Source organism: Cetorhinus maximus, chromosome 30 (assembly GCF_964194155.1).
Source record: "Cetorhinus maximus chromosome 30, sCetMax3.hap1.1, whole genome shotgun sequence".
Taxonomy (NCBI): domain Eukaryota; kingdom Metazoa; phylum Chordata; class Chondrichthyes; order Lamniformes; family Cetorhinidae; genus Cetorhinus; species Cetorhinus maximus.
Genome location: NC_135908.1, coordinates 3,704,751 through 3,730,607, shown reverse-complemented (window position 1 = coordinate 3,730,607; position 25,857 = coordinate 3,704,751). Strand labels below are relative to the sequence as shown.

At 44.2% G+C, this 25,857-nt stretch overlaps 1 protein-coding gene across 1 annotated transcript in view; it reads right to left on the bottom strand.

Moving 5' to 3' along the window:
* LOC144669977 (protein ERGIC-53-like) overlaps nucleotides 1-25,857 on the bottom strand; it is a 69,397-nt gene that overhangs the window by 24,105 nt on the left and 19,435 nt on the right. Inside the window, exons 7-10 of the mRNA XM_078532277.1 lie at nucleotides 25,631-25,686; nucleotides 23,573-23,699; nucleotides 21,372-21,568; nucleotides 15,046-15,125 (exon numbers count right to left, since the gene is read on the bottom strand). Coding sequence (XP_078388403.1) covers nucleotides 15,046-15,125; nucleotides 21,372-21,568; nucleotides 23,573-23,699; nucleotides 25,631-25,686 — 460 coding nt within the window. The remainder of the gene's footprint in view (nucleotides 1-15,045; nucleotides 15,126-21,371; nucleotides 21,569-23,572; nucleotides 23,700-25,630; nucleotides 25,687-25,857) is intronic.

Sequence of the window (25,857 nt, the reverse complement as noted above, 5' to 3'; positions counted from 1 at the left end):
CAAGTGTGATTTTCTTCACTCATCTGAGAAAGTTTGTCATTAATTCAAGACAGCTAAGTTTTCTAGACATCAACAAGAGAGGGCGGGGGTGTGTTTCCTTTAGGAAACTTGTCTTTCCAAAGCTATTTCGATGAGGATAATTTCCACCACTCCAACTACATCTGGATCACACTCATTGAGGCTAAACACACTCCACGCTCAGACCATGGGTCTCGTTTCACATTCCTCCACTGACACCCCAAATCAAGAATCTAACAGTCCAAGATTTTAACCATCACTGTCCCTCTTTCTCCTCCGCAACCTCATGCACATTTTTGATCCAAGTGCAACTGTTTGTGTATCTGGCCAGCTGATACCATCGGTCATCGCATCACCAGTTACGATAACAGGGAAAGCAACAGGATAGGAAGAAGAGAATAAAATTACGATCTGAGAATGATACAGCACAGTCATTCAGTCCATCATGCTTCTGAAAGATCTATCCAATTTGTCCCATTTCCCAGTCCGGAAATATTTCCCTCTTTAGTTACTTATCTAATTCTCTTTTGGAAGCTACTACTGAATCTGCTTCCACCGCCCTTTCAGGCAGCGCATTCTAGACCATTTAAAAAAAATTCTCATCCTGTTGCTGCTTCTTTTGCCATTTACCTTGGATCTGAAGGCTTACAGACCCCTTCTGCCAGTTTCTCCTTTGCTTACTCTCTCAAAACCCTTCAGGATTGGGTGGAAGGCATTAACTAAATGCAAATGTTAGAAATAGGAAAGCAGAAAATGCACAGCAGGTAAATTCACGTGTCACAAGTTGTGACACTTCTGCTATGCACTCGGGTTTGAAGGTGAAACACATTACACGTCATAACCTCTCCTTTTGCTTTACAGACGCTGGCTAACCTGTTTGCATTTCTAACATTTTGTGAGCAAGAAAGACTTGCATTTATATGGTGCTTTGCACAACCACCAAACGTCTATAGATAACATAGTACTTTTGAAGTGTAGCCACTATTGTGATTAGATTGTGTATAAAAATACACACATGCGCACACACATAGAGACACATACACACAGGCACACGTGTGCACGCAGAGACACGCGCACATGCAGACACGCACGCACACAGACACAGACAATAGGTATTTTTAAATTTGAATGAGGCTGGATGGAAAGTTACACTTTTCTACTTTTGATACTGTGAAAAAGAGCGACAATGAACCAAAGAGGACACAAGTTAAATACATGACAAACACTGCGGATTTAGTTAATGATAAGTACCATATTAGCTTAGACAATAATTTACATGCAGTAAATTACAGCTCACAGAAATTAAGCCTGTGCTTGAGTTGCCAGAAAACCACCAAGACATTTCTTAAATTACTAGGTGCACACAATCAAGGGACATTGCCAAAGTAAATCTTCGGCATCATCACAAGGAAGATGCGGATTATTCAATGGAGGGCTGGCTGGAGTTGTTACATGGAGACGTATTAAAAAATATATACAGCACACCACAGTTTCCATGCCAAACTCCCCTGGAAACAAAACGTTCAATCTCCTACAAAACACTAGTGAAATGCAGGTAAAAAAAATAGAGTTCTGGTATCAAACACACGCATCTACTGGTGTCTGGGAGCGGGTAAGAAAGCATAAAGGTTACTTTTTAACTACAGTATGACATGTTGTTAACCATACAGTAAACCTGATCCATTGTAATTCTAATGAAGGAGGCTGGGAGGTTGCAATATGGTCCAGTTGCCAAACGTGTGCTGACAAAGTGATTAACATGGAGCTGTTTACACTTCCAGAGATGTAGGAGCAATGACTAACGCCAATGTTGCAGCTAAGCCAGAAACGGCACTTAAAAGCTGGGCATTGTCAGGTTTCACAATAATTGCAGGTTCCCCGATTGCTCAATTGATAAAGACAGCGTGTAGCTGTGCCATCAAGTTCCACGCCCAATCTCCAGTGTATAAAGAGATTGCTGATCTTAAGACAGTAGGGGTTCTGCAATGGGACTCAGCACTCGTGAATCACAGAGGGGAAAACAAGGCAGAATTTCTACTGGGAAGTCAAACATGGGCATTTCACACACTTGACAACCGTTTTCCCCCAGCCACCACTCAATGTGTGCGGTGATGTCACTGGACTCTGTAATTCAGACCTCCAGGCTAAGGCTCTGAAGACATGGGTTCAAATCCCACCAAGGCAGCTGGTGGAATTTAAACACAATTAATACAAGCTTAGAACAGAAAACTAGCCTCAGTAATGGTGACCATGAAACTATCATCGGTTGTTGTAAAAACCCAATAATGGTCCAATAATGTCCTATAGGGAAGGAAATCTGCTGTCCTTAGCTGGCCCGGCAGATACAAAGCAATGTGGTTGACTCTTAACTGCCCTCTGAAATGGTCTATAGCAAGACACTCAGTTCAAGGGCAATTGGGGGTGGTCAACAAATGTTGGCCTTGCCAGTGACATCCACATCCCATGGAAGAATAAAGAAAAAAGTCTCGGTACACCCAAATAATTGGGAAATGAAATTATATAGCACCCTTGTGACCGCAGGATGTCCCAAAGCACTCTGCAGCTTATAAAGTACTTCTCAAGTGGAGTTCCTGTTGTCATGGAGGATACATGGAAGCCAATTTGAGCGCATCAAGTTCCCAAAAAAAGTAAGGCGATAAATGACCGGGTAACGGGCTGAATTTTCACGCAGATGGAGGCGGACTCTGCACATAAATGCTGGCCAAGGCTCGAACCCAGCCTCTGCCATTTTTGCAGGGTGGGTTGGGGGGGGGGGGGGGGGGGGGGGGGGGGGCGCAATGGTGGCGGGTTCTAAGCAGCACATCATGTGTTCATGTGTCACGGAGGCAGCTACCCATATAAACCAGCAACTTCCTCCACTCGTCTGATTTTGGTGAGGTAGGGGTTTGAAACCCAAAGTGTGCAGATTAGACCTGAGGAGCAAATCTGAACCTTATGTATTCATTTGGATAGTCAGGGTACCCTTTTGGAGAGGTAAGGTACCCCTATGGATATGGTCCCAGGATACCTTTGCGAGAGATCAGGTGCCCTTTGGGATTCTTAAAACTAGACAAGATTGTGCGTAAAAAGTGTATAAATGCATTGGAACTGTCAAAACCCACTGGAACTGTCAAAACCCACTGGAACTGTCAAGGGATTTAACTCTGCTGGGCTTTAATTCTTTTTAATGAAAAAAAAGTCAGCGCTTGATATTTCACTGTCTGTTGACATAAGCCTGACAGCTATTATAGGATTTGTGCTAAATGACTGATTTTACAACCTGATATTATCACAGTGGGGTGCTTGTTAACTAAGCTGTTTGATTGACAGCTCCAAGTGGTTATAGAATAGAAATGTTTGTTTTCATAAGAGTTTAGCTGAAAGAATTTCAATTTTTTAAAATGGTGACATCATCAATAGATAACTTTATTCTGTCAGCATGGCTTCTGATGTTTGCCCATGGTAGATACTAGGTGAGTTGGCATGGAGAGGGTAAGGGCAAAGGGTAGGCATGGCTGGCATGCATCAGCACTAAGTTGGCATAGAGACTATGAAGGGTCATGGGGATGGGTTGGGGGCATGGGTTGGATAGAGGGTGATAGGATGGCATAGGAGTATGAGGGGCCATGGGGGGGGATGGGTGGGCAACATAAGGTGGCATGGGTTAGCTTTGATGGTGCACGGGGAGTGTGTGAGGGGATTGAGGTGGGATGAGGGGTGAAAGTTAGAGGGACGTTTTATGTTTTGATCATTTTAAAAAATAAACTCAACAAAGTGCCAGTGCACAGAGGGCAGGTCTTTGCCCGGCCTGCCTCCACACCTGGCAGCCTCTGCATGTAGGCCAAACCAGGTAAGGACGGCAGATTTCCTTCCCTAAAGGACATTAGTGAACCAGATGGGTTTTTACAACAATCAGCAATGGTTTCGTGGTCATCCTTAGACTTCTAATCCAGCCCACCACCACCCCACCATCCCCCTCAAATTCTAATCCAGCCCACCACCCCTACCCCCAGCCCCCCAATTGCAACTTCTGGGCCTCTTTTTTCTGGGTCGGGTTCGTGGAGTCAGGAAATGTCCCGTCTCCTGACCAAAGAGTGAAAATCCAGGCCAAGGCGTTTGAGATGTTGACTGAAGGCACATCTGCCTTCGTGAGTCAGAGTTATACAGCACAGAAACAGGCCCTTCGGCCCATCGTGTTCGTGCCGGCCATCAAACGCCTATCTATTCTAATCCCATTTTCCAGCACTTGGCCCGTAGCCCTGTATGCTATGGCGTGTACGCTATGCTCATCTAAATACTTCTTAAATGTTGTGAGGGTTCCTGCCTCTATCACCCCCTCAGGACCGTGTTCCAACCACCCTCTGGGTGAAAAAATGTTTCCTCAGATCCCCTCTAAATCTCCTGCCCCTTACCTTAAACCTATGCCCTCTGGTTATTGACACCTCCGCTAAGGAGAAAAGTTTCTTCCTATCTACTTTATCTTTGCCCCTCATAATTTTGTATATCTCTATCGGGTCCCCCTCAGACTTCTCTGCTCTAAGGAAAACAACCCCAGCCTATCCAGTCTCTCTTCATAGCTGAAACGCTCCAGCCCAGGCAACATCCTGGTGAATCTCCTCTGCACCCTCTCCAGTGCAATCACATCCTTCCTATGGATAGGTTGCCAAAGAGCAGTGGTGGGGAGGTGGGATGAACTGTTTTCAACGCTTTCAGGAGGAAGCAAGGGAATAAAAATATTTGTATATTTTAATTAGAACCCAAACAATTTATATTACCACATTTATGACCTAGCATGAATCCATTACCTTTAAGCTTCTACTTGATAGTAATGCACATTTTTAAACATACTATACAAAGCAGAATCTCAATTATTAAAGCTCTTTATTTCAATGCATAACACTGAAGCGTGCTCTTTCTGCCTACGAGGTTACCATATTTCTGACCTATGAGTGTGCTATTATACAGCGGGCTGGATGTCCCCTGGTTTACAGTCAGATAATGATCTCATGCTTTGAAAATGGAGTTAACCATGTACAGATTTAATGTAGAGACATAAAACCATTGAATTCCAAAATTGCCGATCCATCAACATGTACAGGAAGGAAAGGCATTTATGGTTTAGATTGTTATATTAAGTGTGCGGCACAGAAACAGGCTACTTGGCCTAACCTGTCTGTGCTGGTGTTTTGTTCCACACGAGCCTCCTCCTCCTCCCTTTCTTCCTCTAACCCCTTCAAAAGGTTGCAAATTTCTACTTTCAGAAGCTTTGATTTTTATGGAATGGTAAAACTGCCGCTTTATGATCAAATCTCACCACACCGATGGGTAAAAATTGGCCCAATCTGTATAACGTCCCTCCAGGAGTGAGCGAATGAGAGCGAGCGAGCAACGGAGAGCAAGTGACCGAGAGCGAGCGAGCGAGCGAACGAGAGTGCAAGTGAGAGAAGGAGATAGAGGCAGCTAGTCCTGCATCTGAAGCAGAGAAACTGCTGACCCTACTGTTCACCATTCAGGATCCAGGTGGGAGCTCATGCTCAGATTGAATTCATGAAGATTTAAAGGAGGCTGGAAGATTAGCCTAGTCTGGGCTAGAGGGAAGGAATCTTCAGTGTAATCCTCAGTGAAAATCAGTTCTGGGATTAAAGTTACCCAGAAAGGAAAGGAAAGCTTTGGACTGGGTCCAGGAGAATAAAGAATCTCCTTAAAGGACAGCGTAGAGTATATTCATTGGGTGCGATTTTCAGTTGTGTTTAAGTCACATAGGGATCTTTTCTGTTGCTCAAAGTATAAGTTGCCTACCAAATATAGTCCATGTTGCTTTTAGTTTGTTTGTTACAGTAAAAGTATTAAAACTCGAAATCTTGCCAAGTGATCCTTTCAGTCAGTCACTGGAAATGCAATTTTTTTCCCCCAAGTTATCAATCTCTACGGAGATCGTAACAAGATATAAAAATGATACAATTGGACCCAGCTGGGAAGACAATGAGATGCTGGAAGAGATTGCAGACTCTCAAGGAACCATGTCAAAAGCTGAGTAATGTCAACCTCAGGGTGAGGAGAGTTTTTACTGTATCAACATCTCAATTGCAGTTAAGAGTGAGATTTAAATATGAGGCAGTACAGTATTGTGATAACTAAAATTTCCATCCAACTGACCTCAATTACAAAACCATTTGAAGAAGCTTTGTGCTATGGCTCCAATCGCGCACAAGCCCTCTCTTCAGACTTTCCACAAAGGGACACGTCTATGGTCACACATGCAAGGAAGTGTGAGGATGGAACATCAATAAAATTGGACAAAAGCAGAATGGCACCAATTATTGATCAGTAATTCTCATTTAAACTCTCGAAACTAATGATTTCATTTCACCAGCTCGAGTGCAGCTTCCCCAGGTTCTATTTTTACTTTGAGTGAAGTTTGCTATATGCCTCATTATAAGGTAACCTACATTAGTGACATCAGCAAGTGGTGCTTTCACTTAATGGAACCTGATTCTGAAGCAATAAGTCCTCCTTTTGGAGGTTAATGCATCTGGTGCAGGATGAGTAAGCTCAATAGAGAACAGAATAATAGTTCAGCCTCCATAAAGTACCTTGAGGGTGGTGGAGGTGGAAATGTTCTACATTAACTGACTTTGGCACCAAGTGTAATGAAATTATGTAAAGGGTATCGAGGCTCTGGTGAAGGTGAAAAATAAATGTACAAGGGTGACATCAGAACTGAAAGGTTATAACTATCAGATTGAAAGATTTGAACTAGGCTGGGGTTCTTTTCTTTAGTAAAGGGAAGACTCAGAGGTTTTTTTTTATTCATTAATGGGATGTTGGCATCACTGGCTAGGCCAGCATTTATTGCCCATCCCTAATTGCCCTTGTTTAGAGGGCATGTAAGAGTCAACCACATTGCTGTGGGCCTGGAGTCATGTGTAGGCCAGACCAGGTAAGGACGGCAGATTTCCCTCCCTAAAGGACATTAGTGAACCAGATGGGTTTTAACAACAATCGACAATGGTTTCATGATCATCCTTAGACTTCAAATTCCACCATCTGCTGTGACAGGATTTGAACCCAGGTCCCCACAGCATTACCCTGGGTCCCTGAATTACTAGTCCAGCAACAATATCACTACGCCATCTTCTCCCTGTGACCTCATAAGAGGCGTTAAGATTATCAAAGGTTTGATAGGGTGGATATAGGGTAAAAGATGTTACCACTCATCAAGATCAAACCTAGGGGACATCAAAATAAGGTAGTTACCAATGCATTCAATAGGGAATTCAGAACTTCTTTACCCAGAGAGTGGTTAGAATGTGGAACTTGCTGCCACATGGAGTAGTTGAGGTAAATAGCATGTTAGATAGACATGAGATAGAAAGGAGTAGGAAGCAATGATGATATGGTTGGATGAAGAGGAGCGTGAGGAGGGTCATGTGGAACATAAACACTGAATATGAACCAGTTGGGCCAAACCGCCTGTTTCTGGGCTGCGCATTCTATGTAGCCTAAGCTTCGGAAAGTGTGTTCAGATCTCCTGAACTGAACAAAAGTAACTTTTTGTGGAATAAAGATCCAATTGTGCACAGGGCGCGTGAATTGTTCACCATTCTGCTGGTTTCCTTGCGCCCTAACACAACTATTCCGGACTGAGAGAAATCCTGCTTGGTTAGGACACAGTTAATACAGTTTCTAGTTGTGGATGTCTTGCTTTAACAAGGTTGGAGCCCTCGAGGTGATAGAGAAGAGGTTTACTGAGATACTGTCACGGATGAGGGGCTTCAGTTACAGGAGCACAGGCAGTCAACAGGAGACCTGATAGAAGTGATCAATAACTCTCATCATTTTGAAAAGGTAAAAAGGAAAAACAATTAGACTGGAGGGGGAAGTGGTGGCATAGTGGTATTTTCACTGGACCAGTGTTCCAGAGACCCAGGGTAAAGCTCCGGATTCGAATCCCACCATGACAGATTTTGAATTCAATAAAAATCTGGAATTAAGAAGTCTGATGATGACCATGAAACCATTGTTGTAAAAAACCATCTGGTTCACTAGCTTATCATTTAAGGAAGGAAATCTGCTGTCCTTATCTGGTCTGGCCTACATGTGACTCCAGACCCACAGCAAGTGTTGACTCTTAAATGCCCTCTGAACAAGGGCAGTTAGGGATGGGCAATAAATGCTAACCAAATCCCATGAACGAATAAATCATTTTTAAAAAAAATGTCTTCAAGAGGTTGGAAACTCAAGATGATCACTGAAATGGACAAAGGGAAAGGTCAGGAGTTTTTAGAAACAAAATTCAGGATAGGTTTTAAAAGCGATAAGTATTTGAAAAAAGTTTATAAATAAAAAAAGTGTGAGGGAAAATGCACGGGGATGGGGACCAAGTGGGTTAGTCCTTTTGAAGAGTCAGCACAGCTGCAAATGGGCTGAATGGTCTCCTTCCACGGTCTAAGATGCTTCGGATGAATGACCTGGGTCCAAGTTCTACATTGTCACCCGCTGTTATGAAGCACACGGCACTCACTCACTCACTGCGTCTACACTTAAGCTGAGGCACAGCTGAAATTCAAAATTCCAGGTGTGGCAAAATGCAGTGCACAATCATGCTGACCACTGACTGCGGCTGTACGAGCCAGAAATAGAGATTCCTGCCTCCTACCCACTACTGCTTAATGCTTTGTCACCATCTACTGCATCTCTGTAGAAAATGCAAACATGGAGAGAAAAAGCAGGAAGTTAATTGCGGGCATTTTCCCCCTCAATTTACATGGAACACAAATACACTTTTTTTTTTAAAGTGTACCTATTAACACAGTTACTGACTAAACATGCTCGAATTTTAAGAGCTACGATAGTTTCTGGTTCTGTTTCTGACAGCACACTCCACAAAGATTTGAGGAAGCTTTTCAAAGTGTGGAGAGGTGTAAAAACCTGGAGGGGCAAAGGGAGATGGTCCCAGGATACCAGAGCTGGTTGGAAGCACTGGAACTGATACACCCCCATTGTCTCAAAGTCGTCAGACTGCTTGCCCTACATTTGGTACAGGGTGAACAAAAATTTGTTCATACTATCGAGTTTACTGAAGCCACTTTTTTCTATCCCTGCCAATTACTTGACTCCCTAGCCACAGACTCCATCCCTCTCCCTTGCAAACTTCTGAGGCTGAACCAGACTGTTTGCAACCTTGGCGTCATATTTGACCCTGAAATGAGCTTCCAACCATGTACTGAGGCCATCACAAAGATTGCCTATTTTCACCCATGTAACATCGCCCAACTCTGCCCTGGCCTCAGCTCAGTGGCTGCAGAAATACCTCATCTATGCCTTTGTTACCTCCGGACTTGGCGATTCCAATGTTCACCTGGATGGCCTCCCATGTTCTACCTTCTCTAAACTCGAGGTCATTGAAAGTTCTTGCTGCCTGAATCCTAACTAGCACCAGATCCCGTTCACTTATTATCCAAGCTCGCTGGCCTACAGTGGCTCCCAGTGAAGCAACACCTCAGCTTTAAAATTCTCATCCTTGTTTCCAAATCCCTCTTTGGCCTCAGCCCTCCCTATCTTTAATCTCCTCCAGTCCCACAACCCTCTGAGATATCTACGCTCCTCCAGTTCTGGCCTCTTAAGCAACCCCGATTTTAATCACTCCACCACTGGCGGCCATGCCTTCAGCTGCCTGGGCACCAAGCTCTGGAATTCCCTCCCTAAACCTCTCCATCTCTCTACCCTCTCCATCTCTCTACCCTCTCTTAAGAAGCTTCTAAAAACCTCTCTCTTTGACAAAGTTTTTAGTCACCTTCCCTAATATCTCACATGGCTCGGTGTCATATCTTGTCTTATACTAACCTTAGGATGTTTTATTCATAAAAGGCACTACATAAATACAAGTTGCTGTTGATGGAGACAGGGAAACAGTGGAAGAAGATAGCCCGGTAGACTAGTCAGAAAAGGTGAGTCTCAAAGGTTAGCTCTGCATTAGTGAAAGTATGCTACCTGTAGCCTATGGCATTTGCTCTTCCTTTCAACTGCTCTTTCAATGAAGGTCAAAGCAAAGCATTGGGAGAGCCTTTGGCCTTCTAACACAGCATGTAAATGTGTAAGTGTTTTATCTTCCATGACATGCTCTTTATAGATTCTCTACAGATGTGAAAGTATTAGGTCTATGGGGTACTATTGATTACTTTAGGCTGCAATCCCGAGTGTTGGAGCAGAGAAAATTGTATTGTGACTCCAAGGATGGTGGAAGAGCCATTCTGTAAACTTACCGACAACTTAGTATAATATTCAGCACAGGGAAATTAATTATTTTACAGCACGCTTCAGCAAAGGCTTAACCAGACTGTTCTCAACCTTGGTGTCATAACCTTGGCTATATTTTCTCATCCTTAGCCACTCTGCACCACATAGATTACCCAGGTCGTGGGCAGGCAGCTAGTGCCACCCTGTGACCAAGCACCAGAAAGTATATAAAAACATCTAGCTCTTACCAATAAATGCGTGAGGGAATTCAGGAGAAACTTCTTCACTCAAGAGAGTGTTTAGAAAGTGGAACTTGCTACCATATGGAGTAATTGAGGTGTATCACTTGATGCATTTAAGGGGAAGCTACATAAGCACATGAGGGAGAAAGGAATGGAAGGATATGCTGATTGGATGAAGTACAATGGGAAGAGGCTCATGTGCAGCATAAATACCAGCACAGGCCAGTCGAGTCAAATGGCCTGTTTCTGTGCTGCCAATTCTATGTAACTCTAGAAATTAGTTTCTCTTGAATTGGGGAATTGAAGAGTGGACAATGTCCAAAATCTTGTCCCCTTCCCACGGCACCTTCCCATGCAATCGCAGGAGGTGTAACAGCTGCCACTTTACTTCCTCTCTCCTCACCATCCAAGGCCCCAAATGCTCCTTCCCGGAGAGGCAGTGATTTACTTGTACTTCTTTCAATTTAACATACAATATTCGCCGCTCACTAGGTCTCCTTGGTACTGGGGAGATCAAAAGCAGATTGGGTGACCGCTTAGCAGAACACCTCTGCTCAGTCTGCAGGCATGACCCCGAGTTTCCAATGGCCTGTCATTTTAATCCTCCACTGCTCTCACGCTGATAGCTCTGCCCTTAGCCTACTGCGGTCATCCAGTGAAGCTCAAGGAACAGCACCTCATCTTCCAGTTATACACTTTACAGCCTTCTAGACTCAACACTGAGTTCAACAATTCCAGACCATGAACTCTGTCCTCTATTTTGATTCTTTTTTTTTGGCCACATGCCAGTTTGAAGCTTTTTTTCATGCTTTTGTGTTCATTATTCTGTGTTCATTATTCCGCCATTGACACTCACTCTGGGCAAATACTTTGTCTCTTTACTATAACCATTACCACTCCCTTTGCCTTTTGTTCCATGACATCTTTTATCATTTAATCTCTCTGGCCCTCTACCCTGTCCAAGCCCTTCCCTTCTGTTCTTCCTTCCCTCCCCCCCCTTTTGACTGCCTAAAACCCATCACATTTTTACCCTCCTCAGTTCTGGAGAGTCATATTAGACTCGAAATGTTAACTGTTTCCTCTCCACAGATGCTGCCAGACCTGCCGAGTTTTTCTGGCACTTTGTTTTTATTTTAGATTTCCAGCATCTGCAACATTTTGTTTTTATTTCAATGGGGAATTCCTGACTGTTGTCTGATAGCATCATTCAAATGGCACAGTATCCTATGTTATTGGCAGCCTCATTCAGTGGGTAGCACCCCTGCCTCTGAGCCAGAAGCCCCATGTTCAATTCCCACTCCAGGACTTATTGGCAATATAAGAAGCATTTGTGACACAGCCAGACAGACTGTTAATTTGTATTATAGAACCTGAATATTGGTGAAAAGAGACCGAGGTGTTGCTGAAACTTTTCATCTTGCACTCATCAGGACAAGCCCGAGAATGCCAAATTTCAAACATTTCAAATTTCGAAATGGTTATAATCATTTGAAATTTGGAATTCTTGTGTTTGTCCCAATGAGTGCAAGATGAAAAGCTTCAACAACATGTCTTTCTTTTCAGCAATACACAGGTTGATAATCCATTCAACATGCCAGTGGCAGGTGGCAAGAGTGGGGGAGATTCTTGGTCGGCCACACTTGATATGGAGTGGTGTCCCTCGTGCTATAGCCACTGGGAGAGACGGTGGCATAGCGGTAATATCACTGGACTAGTAATCCAGAGGCCCAGGCTAATGTCCTGGGCTCACAGCAACTGGTGGAGTTTGAATTCAATTCATAACATCTGGAATTGAAAAGGCTAGTAATGGTGACCATGAAAATGTGGCTGATTGTTGTAAAAACCCATCTGACTAACCAATGTCCTTTAAGGAAGGAAATCTGCCGTCCTTACCCGGTCTGGCCTAAATGTGACTCCAGGCCCACAGCAACGTGGTTGACTCTTAACCGCCCTCTGAAATGGCCTCCGAGTTCAAGGGCAATTAGGGATGGGCAACAAATGCTGGGTGACACCCACATTCCACGAAAGAATAAATTTTTCAAAAAAACACTTGTCTCCCTCTTAAACAGAGTGAGATGCCTAAAGCCCCTTTCTGATTATGGCTGATTACGGATGGACCCCCATCTCATTATCTTCAAGATACTGGCTAACAATCATGCAAGCAATGACTTACAACGGCAAGTCCTTGTGCTGGGGAGCGAAAGGGTGCCGGAGGGACGGGTGTTAAGCAATTGAAAGAACCAAAATGCTTCTGGCAGTGAACCTTCCAATTCACTGATACAGCACACACACATCTGCACGCTGTTTAATTCTGAAACAGGACTGAAGATACACACAAGTCTGCTTTCACCGACACTGCAGGGCTTCAGCAGATTTTAATACAAGTTGTCGCTTGTCATGTCCTCTTCACGAAGTTTGGATTACTGTACTTGTTCAGGAGCTTCACGGTCCAGGCGACACTTTTACACTGCGCTGCTCGGACTAAACAGAGGGGGGTTTGTTTTTTTTTAATGTTTCAACTCACTCGAAACAGTGACCGAAGACTCACTTATGGCAAGAAAAAGCAAAATGCTACAGGATGCTAGAAATCTGGAACAAAAAACAAAGCAATGGAAATACTTAAGCAGGTCTGTGAAAGGGAAAATAGTGGATATCTCAGCTATAAGTCTTTCCTCTGAACCAGTAGATACAAACAAATAAAAGCACGCATTTACTCTTTCTTTGTTCTTTCATGGGACATTGCTGGCAAGGCCAAGCACTTGCTTCCCATCTCTAATTGCCTTTGAACCGAGTGGCCATTTCAGAGGGCAGTTAAGAGTCAACCACGTTCATAGTCTTTGAATATTTCTAAAGCAGATGTAGGTAAGATTCTTGAGAAGCAAGCGGGTGAAAGGTTATCAGGGGGTAGGTGGGAATGTGGAGTTGAGGTTACAGTCAGATCAGCCATGATTTCATTGAATGGCAGGGCAGGCTCGAGGGGCCGAGTGGCCTACTCCCGCTCCTAACTTGTATGTTCATATGACTGAGAGTCTGGAGTCACATGTAGGCCAGCCCAAATAAGATTTCCTTCCCTAAAGGACACTAGTGAACCATTTGGGTTTTTACAACAATCGATGATAGTTTCATGGTCACCATCACTGAGACTAGCTTTATATTTGGATTTTATTACTTTAATTCAAATTCCACCAGCTGCCATGGTGGGATTTGAACCCATGTCCCCTGGGCATACCCCTGAATTACTAGCCCAGTGACATTACCACTCTCCCCTGTATAGTGCCTTTCACAACCTCAAGGCATCCCAAAGCACTTTACAGCCAATGAAGTGCTTTTAAAGTGGTGTCACTGTTATGACATAGGAAAAGCAGCAGCTAATTTGAACAAAGCAAGCTCCCACAAACAGCAACGTGAAGACCAGGTATCTTTTGTGACGTTGATTGATTGATAAATATTGGGCCTGGACACTGGGGAGGACTCCCCTGCTCTTCTAAAAACAAAAGGGCGATTATGAATGTAAGGTTTTATAAGATGGTGTTTTAATTCATTTCTTTTAAGCAAAGGCAAAATACAGCAAGTGACCTCCTATTAATTCTGTCCAGTGATAAGCCAATGTGACCCGGTTGCCATGGGTACCGGGGCCCAGGTCAAGTCCTATTGAAACACAAGTGCCAGATTTAACAACTGAACGCAAAGGCAGAAGCAGCTGGCCTTGCTCTTTGTAGACTTACTATCTCAGGGTATCGCCAGGGGGGCAGGGCACCTCCAGGGGGCCAGCAAGAGAGTGTGTCACAGGGAGACACACAAGAAAACAACAGCTGATGTGGTCAGCAGGGGGAAAAGGTTGTTCTCCGTTAGGTACCAGGCAGAATGGCAGCAGAAGCTTGTCCGCTGGTCGAGGAGATGGACTCTACAGAGATTTAAGGGCACTGAGAGATTCAGCCCGAGATGGCCCAGGAGAAGGAATCACCAGCTTGGGCCTTGCTGCGGGAAGCTGGTTCAGGGATTCTCAGAAGACTGAGGGGAAACGACTTTCAACGCACACTGGTCATCATGACTCAGTAGAACGGGGAGAAACAAGCCTGTTGGAAACGGGGCATAACTTTCAACTGGTTCCTGTAAAGACTACAATTTTGTGAAGAGTGCAGTGTCACGTAGGAACTCGGTGTTTAGTGTTTTCGGTCGTGTTAGGAAACTAAGGGGAGGTATCTTTTCTGCAGTTTTAATGCAATTGTTGCCCACTAAGTAACGTTTAGTCAGGTTGCTTTTCGTGTGCAGGGTAAAAGTTTTAAAAAATGAAACCTCGCCGTGTTGTCCTTTGAGTCAGTCACTGGGAATTCAAATCTCTTTTGATAGAAGTTATTAATCTCTTGGTGATTGTAAGGAGGTTTTGAATGCGAAGTTTTCCCAAAGGCACCATTCATAGTGTATTCTGCTTTCACTGCTCCCCGGAGTTCCAAAGCAGCCAGGCTTCAAACTCCAACACTCTCTCTCTGTCCTACCCAACCACACCAGAGATGCATCCCGACAAAAACAGAAAGATGATAGGTACCTTATCTCTTGCACTTGTTGAATCATCGCCTTCTGACCGTTAAGCACCAGCATCAGGCTCTGGTGGGAACCATCGGCATCCTATCAAACAAAGACAAATTTAAGCAGAAGAAATGCTGCCTGTGGTTTGTGAAGCAAAGCCAGCTCAGTGTAGGTTTCTTGCAGCTACATGTGGTAAAGCAATGGTAGTCGGTTCATCTGAATTGTTATTTAAAATCCTCAATGGTATTCTCTGGTAGTAACTACACCACACGGACCACAGCAGTTCAGGGTGGCAGCTCACCACCACCTTCTCAAGATCAATTGAGGGGGGTTAAATCAATGCGACACCCAAATGAATAATAAAAATACACAGGCTTACTTTTTGCAAGCTCCCATTAGAAACAGCCAGGGAAAAATCGCAAAACCTCCACCAATATCTCTGACGTCAGCAAATAAATATTAAAATGAATTGGTACATTGAGACACTATGGATGCGCCTATTCAGCCCATGTGGCTAAAGGCTTATAAATCCCTCCTCTGCGTGATGTGTGCGTGTGGGTGAACCATGTTCAGTGTGGGAATCAGAGTTGCTGTGGCATGCACTTATACATGCATGCTGTAGTCCGGAGCTATGGAGAGTGAGGGTAGAGGCTCCAGCTTTTTTTCCATCACACGGCTGACCATCATGGAATCACTCCTGCTCTTGCCACAAGAACACAAGAAATAAGAGGGGTAGACCACACGGCCCATCGAGCCTGCTCCATCAACCAATACGATCATGGCTGATCTTGGGCTTCAAATCCACTCCCCTGCCCACTCCCCTTATTCCTTAATTCCAAGAGACCAAAAGTCTGTCTATCCCGGCCTTAAATGTATTCAACAATGGAGCATCCACCACCCTCTGGGGTAGGGAAATCCAAAGATTCACAACCTTTTGAGTGAAGTAGTTTCTCCTCATCTCAGTTTTAAATGATCGGCCCCTTATCCCGAGACTGTGCCCCCCTGTTTTAGGTTCCCTTGGCCAGCGGTAACAATCTCACAGCGTCCACCCCATCAAACCCCTTTCAATTAGATCGCCTCTCATTCTTCTAAATTCCAGAGAAAATAGACCAGAGAATGCCATTGGTGTGTGTTGGAATGATTTGCAGGTTGATACATGTTTGACTGCATTATGAATACACTTCCTTGGCCATCAGGTCCTGGGTGGTACTTGAACCCAAAGCTTCTTGATCAGAGGCAGGGACACTACCCACTGTGCCACAAGGCTTCCCTCATGTTCAATGTACTTACTATCAAACTGAAGGCATTTAGTTGACTTTGGACACAACATACGAGGATTTTGGGAAACATGCAATTGTGTTCTGGTATCAATTCCAGTTTATCTGGACTCAATTGCACCTCCACCAGCATTCACAATTATGAGATCAGTTTGGCCCATTTGATCTAATCTTCCCAGGATAGCAACCCTCCCATCTCCCAGTTACTGCAGGAAGGAGACTGAGCCCTCCTTAACCAAAGGGGGGCATTTCCAGTTTACAATGAAATATATTGTTCCCAGTGTAAACGCTGCACCTTGAGTCAGCCTTTGGCTAACTAAACAATCCCAACACCAGCAACTTGTCCAGCAAATTTATCGCCAATTAGCCAGCACAAACCTTAAAGAAAATGGTAATGTTTATGCCCTCAAAACCCAAATACGAATGTTCAGCACTTGCTGGATCTGAAGGTGGCAATACTAGCAATGTCCCTTCAAGGCCACATAGCCCAATGCAAGAAATGCCTCTTGAAGAATTGAGCCATTCCAAAGGAGTTAAAATGTAAGATCAGAGGAAATAGGAGGAGTAGGCCATTCAGCCCTTTGAGCCTGCTGCACCAATCAATGGAAGCACAGCCTATCTTCTACCTCCACTCCACACCTTCTGGATCTACCCCTTGCTTCCCTTTGTACCCAAAACCGGTCCAACCCCGTCTTGAGTGTATAAAAGAGACAATTTAATAAGGTCAGTAAACTTGGGCATTTCATTCCTGCAAAGGTTTACTGTACAGCAATCAGCAACAGTGACCCCGGGCAACCTTTCCTCCCCACAGCCGAGGTTAGAGTGGCTGAGGCCCAATGGCAATATTCTCACTCCCACTCTGGCTGAGAAGGGCTAACAGCCGTGAGCAGAGGTGAAATCCGTGGCCTTCCTGTATATCTCTGTGCATGGTGCCCACTGCACATTTGTGTGTTGGGGGGGCGGGGGGGTGCAGTGGGTAAGGTTGAAGGGGGAGCCATAACAGTTCTAAACTAAAATGATGAGATCCTGCATCCTTTTATGTCAAAAGCTACATCTTTCGCAGCAACTCATTCTTTTTGTACACAGTGACGGAAAAACAATCTTCTTTTGGGCTTCAACACAAATTTATTAAGCATGAATCTTGTGTGTGTATTGGGTCAGATAATGCTCGAATCGTAAATTATAATCCCAGTAATCTCCAAGACAAAGCCTCTTAGAGTGGGGCCGCAGAGATATACAAACAAGATAGAATATTCGGGATTATCTCTTGCAGGAACAGCACTGGATTGCCATCACGTGTGTACTGAATAATTATATGAATCAAAGAAATCGCGTCTCATAACATCACTGTGGGGTACTTTCGTATATTTAATATGTGAAAGACTTATAAGCTAATTGTTTACTCAATAACCTGGAATTTATCTTTTCTTTCGTTTTTTTTTTAGAGTGTTTAATTAACACGATTACCTGCAAAGTAACCCAGAGGATTAAAGGCGGTAGAAGCTTTTTCACTGATGTGGAATTCTGCTGCTTTTCTTCCCATGTTTCTAATCATCTTATGCACCATTTAAAAGGCAGAGCCAGACTTGAGGTGCCCGGGTGCTCCGTGTGGAATACTTATTGACGTGCTTTTGAGTGGATACTCTTGTCTCCAGCGTCAAGGAACAGCCTCAGCTGCACAAACAGTGCTTCTCTACCTCAACAAGATACAAAATACTGATCCATCAAAGAGCTTCAAGGCAAAACACAGCATCCCTAATTTTTATTTTACTTACCTTTAGGGAATTTCCTCTCTAAACCTCTCTGCCTCTCTCTCTCTCTCTCTTCCTTTAAGACATTCTATAAAGGTGACCTCTTTGATCAATTTTTTGGGCAAACGTTCTAATATCTCCTAAAGTGGTTCGGAGTCAAATTGTATTTGATGTCCCTGTGAAGCTCTGGGACAGTTTGCCGTCGCTATATAAATGCAACCTGTTGTTGTTGTAGCAAGTAAGTTCTCCGCGCACAAGGATGCTGTTCAGAAGCCAATTACTAGGCTCTAGTTCCGCAAGTGAGCCATTAATATTGGGAAGGTGATTTCGTAATCAGAGCAATTCCAAATGAAACTGGTTTAAAAATAAAAGCACACTCTCTACAGATGCTGCCTGACCTGCTGTGTATTTCCAGCGTTTTCTGGGTTTTTTTTTTAAATGTCAGATTTCCAGCTTCCTCAATAATCTGGGAAAGAAAAAAAAACATTTTTCTCGTGCTGGGAAACCGAGCTGCATAATTACTCAGCCAAGTCTGAGTGGGTGGGTGGGGGGGAACCACAAAATCTGAACAAGCTGAAAAATCGATCTCACTGCCAATGTTTTGGAGTGTACATGCTGCAGGGATTTGTCACTGTGACACATCTGCTCCACAAAGAGTGGATCATTGCAGCACTCCCCATAGGTAATGCGATGACGACAGTGTAAAACAGCAGAGGGAACACAGCTAACTGTCTTAGGGATGCAGGTGTCAATTCGTACATACCACAGCAACGCAGCTTCCTCTTAGAAGCAGCTAAGTTTGAAAGGAAAGCCTAAAAGCCACGGAACATCTTGCATCGGACGAGGCCAGGTTAAAATGGTAGGACACAGCGATAGAACCAGGTTGGCGCAGAGCTTGCAACCTGAATGGCAGGGGAGGCAGGGATAAAAATAAGCTAAAGCAGAACTTCTCTCCCCAAAGTTTGTGCTTGTTACAGTAAAGAGGGCAGGCCTTCAACATGACGAGCGTCAGGAAGTAAAACATGCAATAAACCATTAACACATGGATGGCTGTCTGCTCTGTGACAGAAAGCATTTGGAAATTTAACCACAAAAGAAAAGGCTGCTTGTTTTGAATAAATTGACTGGATTGGCCCAGACTAAACACAAGCGCATTTTCTACATGATCTAAGCAGACATTTACCTACACAAAGGTGTACACCTATTAATTTGATGTAAAAGATGGTCTCATATTCCATTGATTCCTCTCCCATGCCCATCTGGTGGGTAGCTCTGTATCCACTCTCTTATGTCCATGTCTTATTAGTTACATTCTTAAGCTTCAATGACAATTGCATTGTTAAACAGGTGATGGGTATTTGTACACCTATAAACGGAGATAGATAGGCCTTTCCCACTGCTTGGACACGCCCTGGCGGCCTTGTTGCCGTCCGGCGGCAGAGGTCCCCAGTGAAGGATTCTCTATGCCGGAGTCCTGCCCCTTACCGTCGGGGACCTGGGGTGGAGGGTGTTGCACGCAGCAGTCCCATACAACCGTAGGATGTGACGGTTCACGGGCTCCCAAGATGCCTGTGTCTTTTTGTGGCCTTCTGGAGTCCATGGACCACGCGTGTGTTACTTGTTGTAGGCTGCACCCCCCCCCACCACTTTTTAATTATTTGAAAAACCTCGTGCTTTTGTTTTATTTGCACTTCAGTCCCATGCTCTTACTCCTCGGACAACCAGTGCGGAGGGGGGGGCCGGGAGGGAGGAGGATCTCCTCGTGAACCTGCTCCTGGGCCTGGCCAAGTTGGCCATTAACAGGTCCAGGCAGCGGGCGATCGAGGGAGTCGTCTGGCCCGACTATCTGCCCCTCTTCCGCGGCTACGTTCACGACCGGGTGTCCCTGGAGAGGAGTGTCTGCTGGCACCATCGAGATCTTCTGTGCTCGGTAGACACCGCGGAGACTGGGATGCTTTACTGACCCCTTTAATCACGTTTTGATTGGGTGTTTGTAAGTTTCCTTTAAGATTTTAGTATTCTTTTTGCAGTATCCCTTTAAGGGGCTGCCTTTTACTTTGTCCCTCATTTTGTTAATTTAGTTTAATTGTTTCAATTAAAGGAGTGACAAATGGAGATAGCTGGGACACTGTGGGGATTGGAGTAGTGTTGACTGTGAACCAAGCCAATAAACTGTCTCCAGCAAAGAAGGCAACTGTGTCTCAGTTTTAAGGCTCATTTTTGCAGCAATCTCACCTCCAGGTCAGAAATACGTCCAAACCTCACATTAGGGTTTCAGGACATAATCCCAGCTGGAACTGACAAAGTACAAGTGAAACAGTATGTCCTGGCAAACATTCCTCCCTCAACGATCAAAAACAGATTCATCGAACACTCATCTCGTTAAAAGAGGTAGGTTTTAAGGAGCAACTTCAAGGAGGAGAGAGAGGTAGAGACATGGCAAGGTTTAGGACCGGGGCAGCTGATTGCATGGCCACCAATGGTGGAATGAATTAAATAAGAGATGTTCTGGAGGCCACAATTGGAGGAGTGCAGAGATCCTGGAAGGTTGTAGGGCTGGAGGAGATTACAGTGATAGGGAGGAGTGAGGCCATGAAAGATTTTAAAACAAGGATAAGATGATTAAAATTGAGTCCTTGCTGGATGGTGAGCTCACATAGGTCAGTGAGCACAGGAGCGATGAGGAGTGAACATAACTTGTTGAGGGTTAGGATGTGGGCAGTATAGTTTTGAATGAATGTGAGATTATGGGGTGGGGGATGCAGAGTGGGAGGCTAGCCAGGAGAACACTGGAATTATCAACATCTGTGGGGAGAGAAAGAGAGTTAACGTTTCGAGTCCATATGACTCTTCTTCAGAGCATTCGGACTCGAAACATTTAACTCTCTTTCTCTCTCCACAGATGCTGTCAGACCTGCTGAGTTTTTCCAGAATTTTCTGTTTTTATTTCAGATTTCCAGCATTCGCAGTATTTTATTTTTATATACTGGAATTATCATCAAGTCCAGTGCTCACAAAAGAATGGACAAGCTCAAAGTTATGGGTTAACTGAGTTCAAGAGTTAAACATTTTTGAGCTGAAGTTTAGTTAAGTAATGTTAACATTGCTAAATGCACTGGTGCCAGAAGTAACTTTGTCACAGATATAATTTAATAGTGTCTATATCTGTCTACATTCAGCATTGTTTACATCGCAGTGCTAAGATGAACTTTGTCACGGACATAATTCAGTAGTGTGTGTGTCTGCCAAATCCCCGCTATGCCACAGGTGAACACTAAGACACTTGTTATTTTGGAAAGACCTACTCCTTTACTTGCCTGTTCTGAGGTACCCCTCGCTGTGGTTGTGCGCAGGTCCTTGCCCAACTTGCTCAAGTTCTCCGAATGCTGCCTCTGTTCTTCAAAAGCAATGTCCAACCTCTCTCGAAGCTTCTTCAGCTGTTGGTGAATTAGCGACTGGCCACCTGCAACCATTTGTAACTCCCGCTGACTCTCTGTCTCGAAAGCATCCTCGTCTAGAAGTGTTTAGATGATTTGAAAAAAGAATAAAACGCACGGTGAATTAACTCCACCACCACCACCCACCTCCCTCCCCCACAGTCAACAAAGTCTAAGCAAACATTCAGGTAGAGTACAAAATAGGTGCAGGATAAAGCTCCTTTTATACTACTCCAAATGTCTAGATATTCTGATTGGCACAATTGTAAGATAAAGGGGTTATAAAAAGAAATTCCAATGAGAAAATCTAGTTCAAGATGAAGAACCTCTGAAGAATTTGATAATGCTTATCTGTCCTGCACTGAGCGCAGGCCAAGACTCCTTTCTTGATAATGGAGGCTGAGAACTTTGAAGGTAGTCACTAATAAATCCAATAGGAAATTCAGGAGCAGATTCTTTATCCAGATAGAGAGGGTAAACACAGGCATAGGCCAGCTGGGCTTTGTATTGTATTTACAGTTCCCGGTAAGAACATGTTGTATTCTGATCAATATTTTGTCATTCTTACCAAGAACAGAGTAACTCCCTACCACCACCCCCCCCTCCATAATTATTACAGTCTCTGCATCAATCTTAGCTGAATTTGTGAATATCTCCCTAAAGAATGCTGTTCAAACCCATTATTGACCACTGCAATTCCAATGGTTTTAATTGCTTTCTGATAGCTGATAACAAAATAACTGGTGCCCAGGGCAATAGAAGAGGCAGTGCCATAAACTTTTCAGGTATATACTTTTGAACACCAGAGTTCAGAAAAAGTATACTGTCCTCCAACTTAACAATCAGGTAAAAAAATTTCTCCCACAAATGACAAAGCAGAGGAACTTCCCAGTTTATAAAAGTAATTCCAAAATTGCTGCAAATTGAAGCAATTTCTTGACTTTAACAAAGAAATGATTTGGTGGATCACTGAGGCTTTCTGGGGGTGATTTGAACTTTGGGTGACAGTATAAAATGGGACAGCCACCTTTACTCCAGTTCCCTCTTCACTGAACTCTCATAACAGATGGCCAATCCAATAGTGCCTATTTTTACATTACTGCCAAAATTTAAAATGATTTTGGAAGCAAATGCATGATCCAACTATGGACAGCTAATCATAGACAGTAAAGGATATTGTGGTCTCAAGAGGGAAGAGTAGATCGGACTTATGGTATACTGACAATTTGAGTTACGTTCCTTGGAGTTGTGAAGGTGATTTGATTGAGATGTGTGAATCCCCCACTATCAACATCCTGGGGGTTACCTTTGACCAGAAACTGAACTGGACTAGCCACATAAATACTGTGGCTACAAGAGCAGGTCAGAGGCTAGGAATCCTGCAACGAGAAACTCACCTCCTGACTCCCCAAAGCCTGTCCACCATCTGCAAGGCACAAGTCAGGAGTGTGATGGAATACTCTCCGCTTGCCTGGATGAGTGCAGCTCCAACATCACTCAAGAAGCTTGACACCATCCAGGACAAAGCAGCCCTCTTGATTGGCACTCCATCCACAAACATTCACTCCCTCCACCACCAACGCACAGTAGCAGCATTGTGTACCATCTACAAGATGCACTGCAGCAACTCACCAAGGCTCCTTGAGGCAGCACCTCAAACCCACGACCACTACCACCCAGAAGGACAAGGACAGTAGGTGCATGGGAACACCACCACCTGGAAGTTCCCCTCCAAGTCACTCACCATCCTGACTTGGAAATATATCACCGTTCCTTCACTGTTGCTGGGTCAAAATGCTGGAACTCCCTCCCTAACAGCACTGTAGGTGTACCTACACCACATGGACTGCAGGGGTTAAAGAAGGCAGCTCACCACCACCTTCTCAAGGGCAATTAGGAATGGGCAATAAGCGCTGGCCCAGCCAGTGACGCCCACATCCCGTAAATGAATACAAAAAAGTAACAATGAGAATTGACCAAGCGGATATTGACTCAAGAGAATCAGGAACAATGACATCACCCTGAACATTGAACAAAGACGTTTGAAGCAAATGTTATTCTTTCCGGCTGTCCAACGTTACCTGGCGTGTGCAGCTCTGGGTGTTCTTTCTGAAATTCATCTTTACGTTTCTCCAAGTCTTTCTCAAAGCGCTCGTACTCTTTGTGATACTCCTCCTGTTCTTTATTAGATATCTGAATTGAAGGGTCCTACATGTCACAACAGATGCATTGGGTGAGCCAGAAAAAAAAATGATAGTCTATCATTAAAATGTCTATTTGTTTACCCATAGTCAGGTGATGAATACAAGCTTTACATTTTGTACACAGGGAACAGTACAATGGTGGTTATGTTACTAGGTTAGTGATCCAGTGGCCTGGACTAATGATCCAGAGACATGAGTTCAAATCCCACAATGGCAACCAGGGAATTTATATTTAATGAAAAACATCTTGAATAAACAGCTAGGATCAACAATGCTGAGCATGTAACTAGCAGTTATCTGGTTCACTAATGCCCTTTGGGGAAGGAAATCAGCCATCCTTACTCAGTCTGGCCTACATGTGACTCCAGACCCACAGCAATTATATCTTTAAAATCTATTAACTGCCCTCTGAAATGGCCGAGCAAGTCACTCAGTTAAGGGCAATAAATGCCGGCCTTGCACGCACAGTCACAATCTCAATGCTTTACTCAACCCAAAGCCATTCCAGACCCCTCAACCCTTGACCGCTAAAGGTCCAACTCAATATTACCTGCATTTGCCATCACCTCACCTGAACTACAACTGAAGCCCTTCTCCATGCCCGACATCTCCACTTGATTCTCAAATACCCCCCTTGCCAAACTTCTACGTATCCTCAGTCTGTTCTTACCAAATGCTGCTTGCCTATCACCCCAAATCATTGCCAGGTTACACTGGCTCCTTGTACTCCATTGCATGGATTTCAAAACCCCATCCACACCCACTAATCTATCTACAGCCTTCGTTCTCTACCAGTGTTGTCTCTTCCACCTGGTTCTACCCTAATACCTTTGTTCTTCCAATTCTAGATTCCACCGCACTCCTTTCACACAAATTGATGGCAGAACATGTGGTTTTCTTACTGTTACTCTGGAACTTCCTCTTCAGCAGCTTCTGCCTCACCTCTTCTCTCTTTACCTTTTACCACTTCAGGAAGGATGTGAGGCTCCTTGAGAGGGTGCAGAGGGGATTTACCAGAATGGTACCAATGGCGAGGGATTTTATCTACAGGGTTAGGTTGGAGAAGCTGGGGTTGCTCTCCTTGGAGCAAAGGAGATTGAGAGGAGATCTGATAGAGGTGGGCAAGATTATGACAGGTAGAGATAAGATGAACAAAGAAAAGCTGTTCCCATTGGCTGAGGGGACAAAGACGAGGGGTACACAGATTTAAGATTTTGGGTGGAAGGGTGGGGGTGAGGTGAGGAAGAACTTACATATGCAGTGAGTGGTACTGACCTGGAACTCAATGCCAAGAGGGTGGTGGAAGCTAAGACCATCGACGATTTCAAAAGGAAATAGGATGGGCGTTAGAGGAAAATAAACTTGCAGGGCCTTGGGGATAGGGCAGGGGGGATGGCATTGACTGGAGTGGCCTACAGAGAGCCAGCATAGACTTGATAGGCTGAGTGGCCTCATTCTGAGAGTTATGACTGTATGACTTTCTCAAACTCCACCAACTCAACTGTGCCTTGATGACCCCTCCTAGCTTGCCCATTTATGCTTATCTTGTTTTCTCTTATGTAAAGTTTGTGGATTTTCTCTGGATTAAAAAGCACCATATCACTTCAAATCCTTATATAAATTATAAGCTGAAAACTGCTATTACATCGCTACAGTGACAGCTGCTTTATAATTCTCACAACGTAACATTCAATGGAATTCATGGTCAGCTGTAATGACTGGTCACTGGGGCATGAACTAAACTGAAAAAGCGCTTTGTACAAAACTCCCTTAAGATTATATGCCATCTGTGCAGCTACACACAAAATGTTGTTTACCACGTCTCCTCGGAAGGGCAGTGGTAGGTTGGCTAATTTGTTAAACAGCACATATTGTTGGCGTGGCAGTTTTTAATACAGCTCTGGTCCAACAAAAGCTGCGCCCCACAACTCTCACCTTTGTCTCAGGCTTGGTCAAGCTGAATGCAAGAAAGGACAGAACATCATGGTCATCTGCAAAAGAAGATACACAAAGTTATACAGCATTGCAGTAGCTGGTGCTAAACCATTTTGCAGCGGATGCCTAAACCAGAAAGGTAATTAACATTCAGCATCTGCTTTTCCCGATAGTTAGTAGTCACATGCAGAGATTCATCCCCAAAATAAATGTACTTTAAGCAGCTG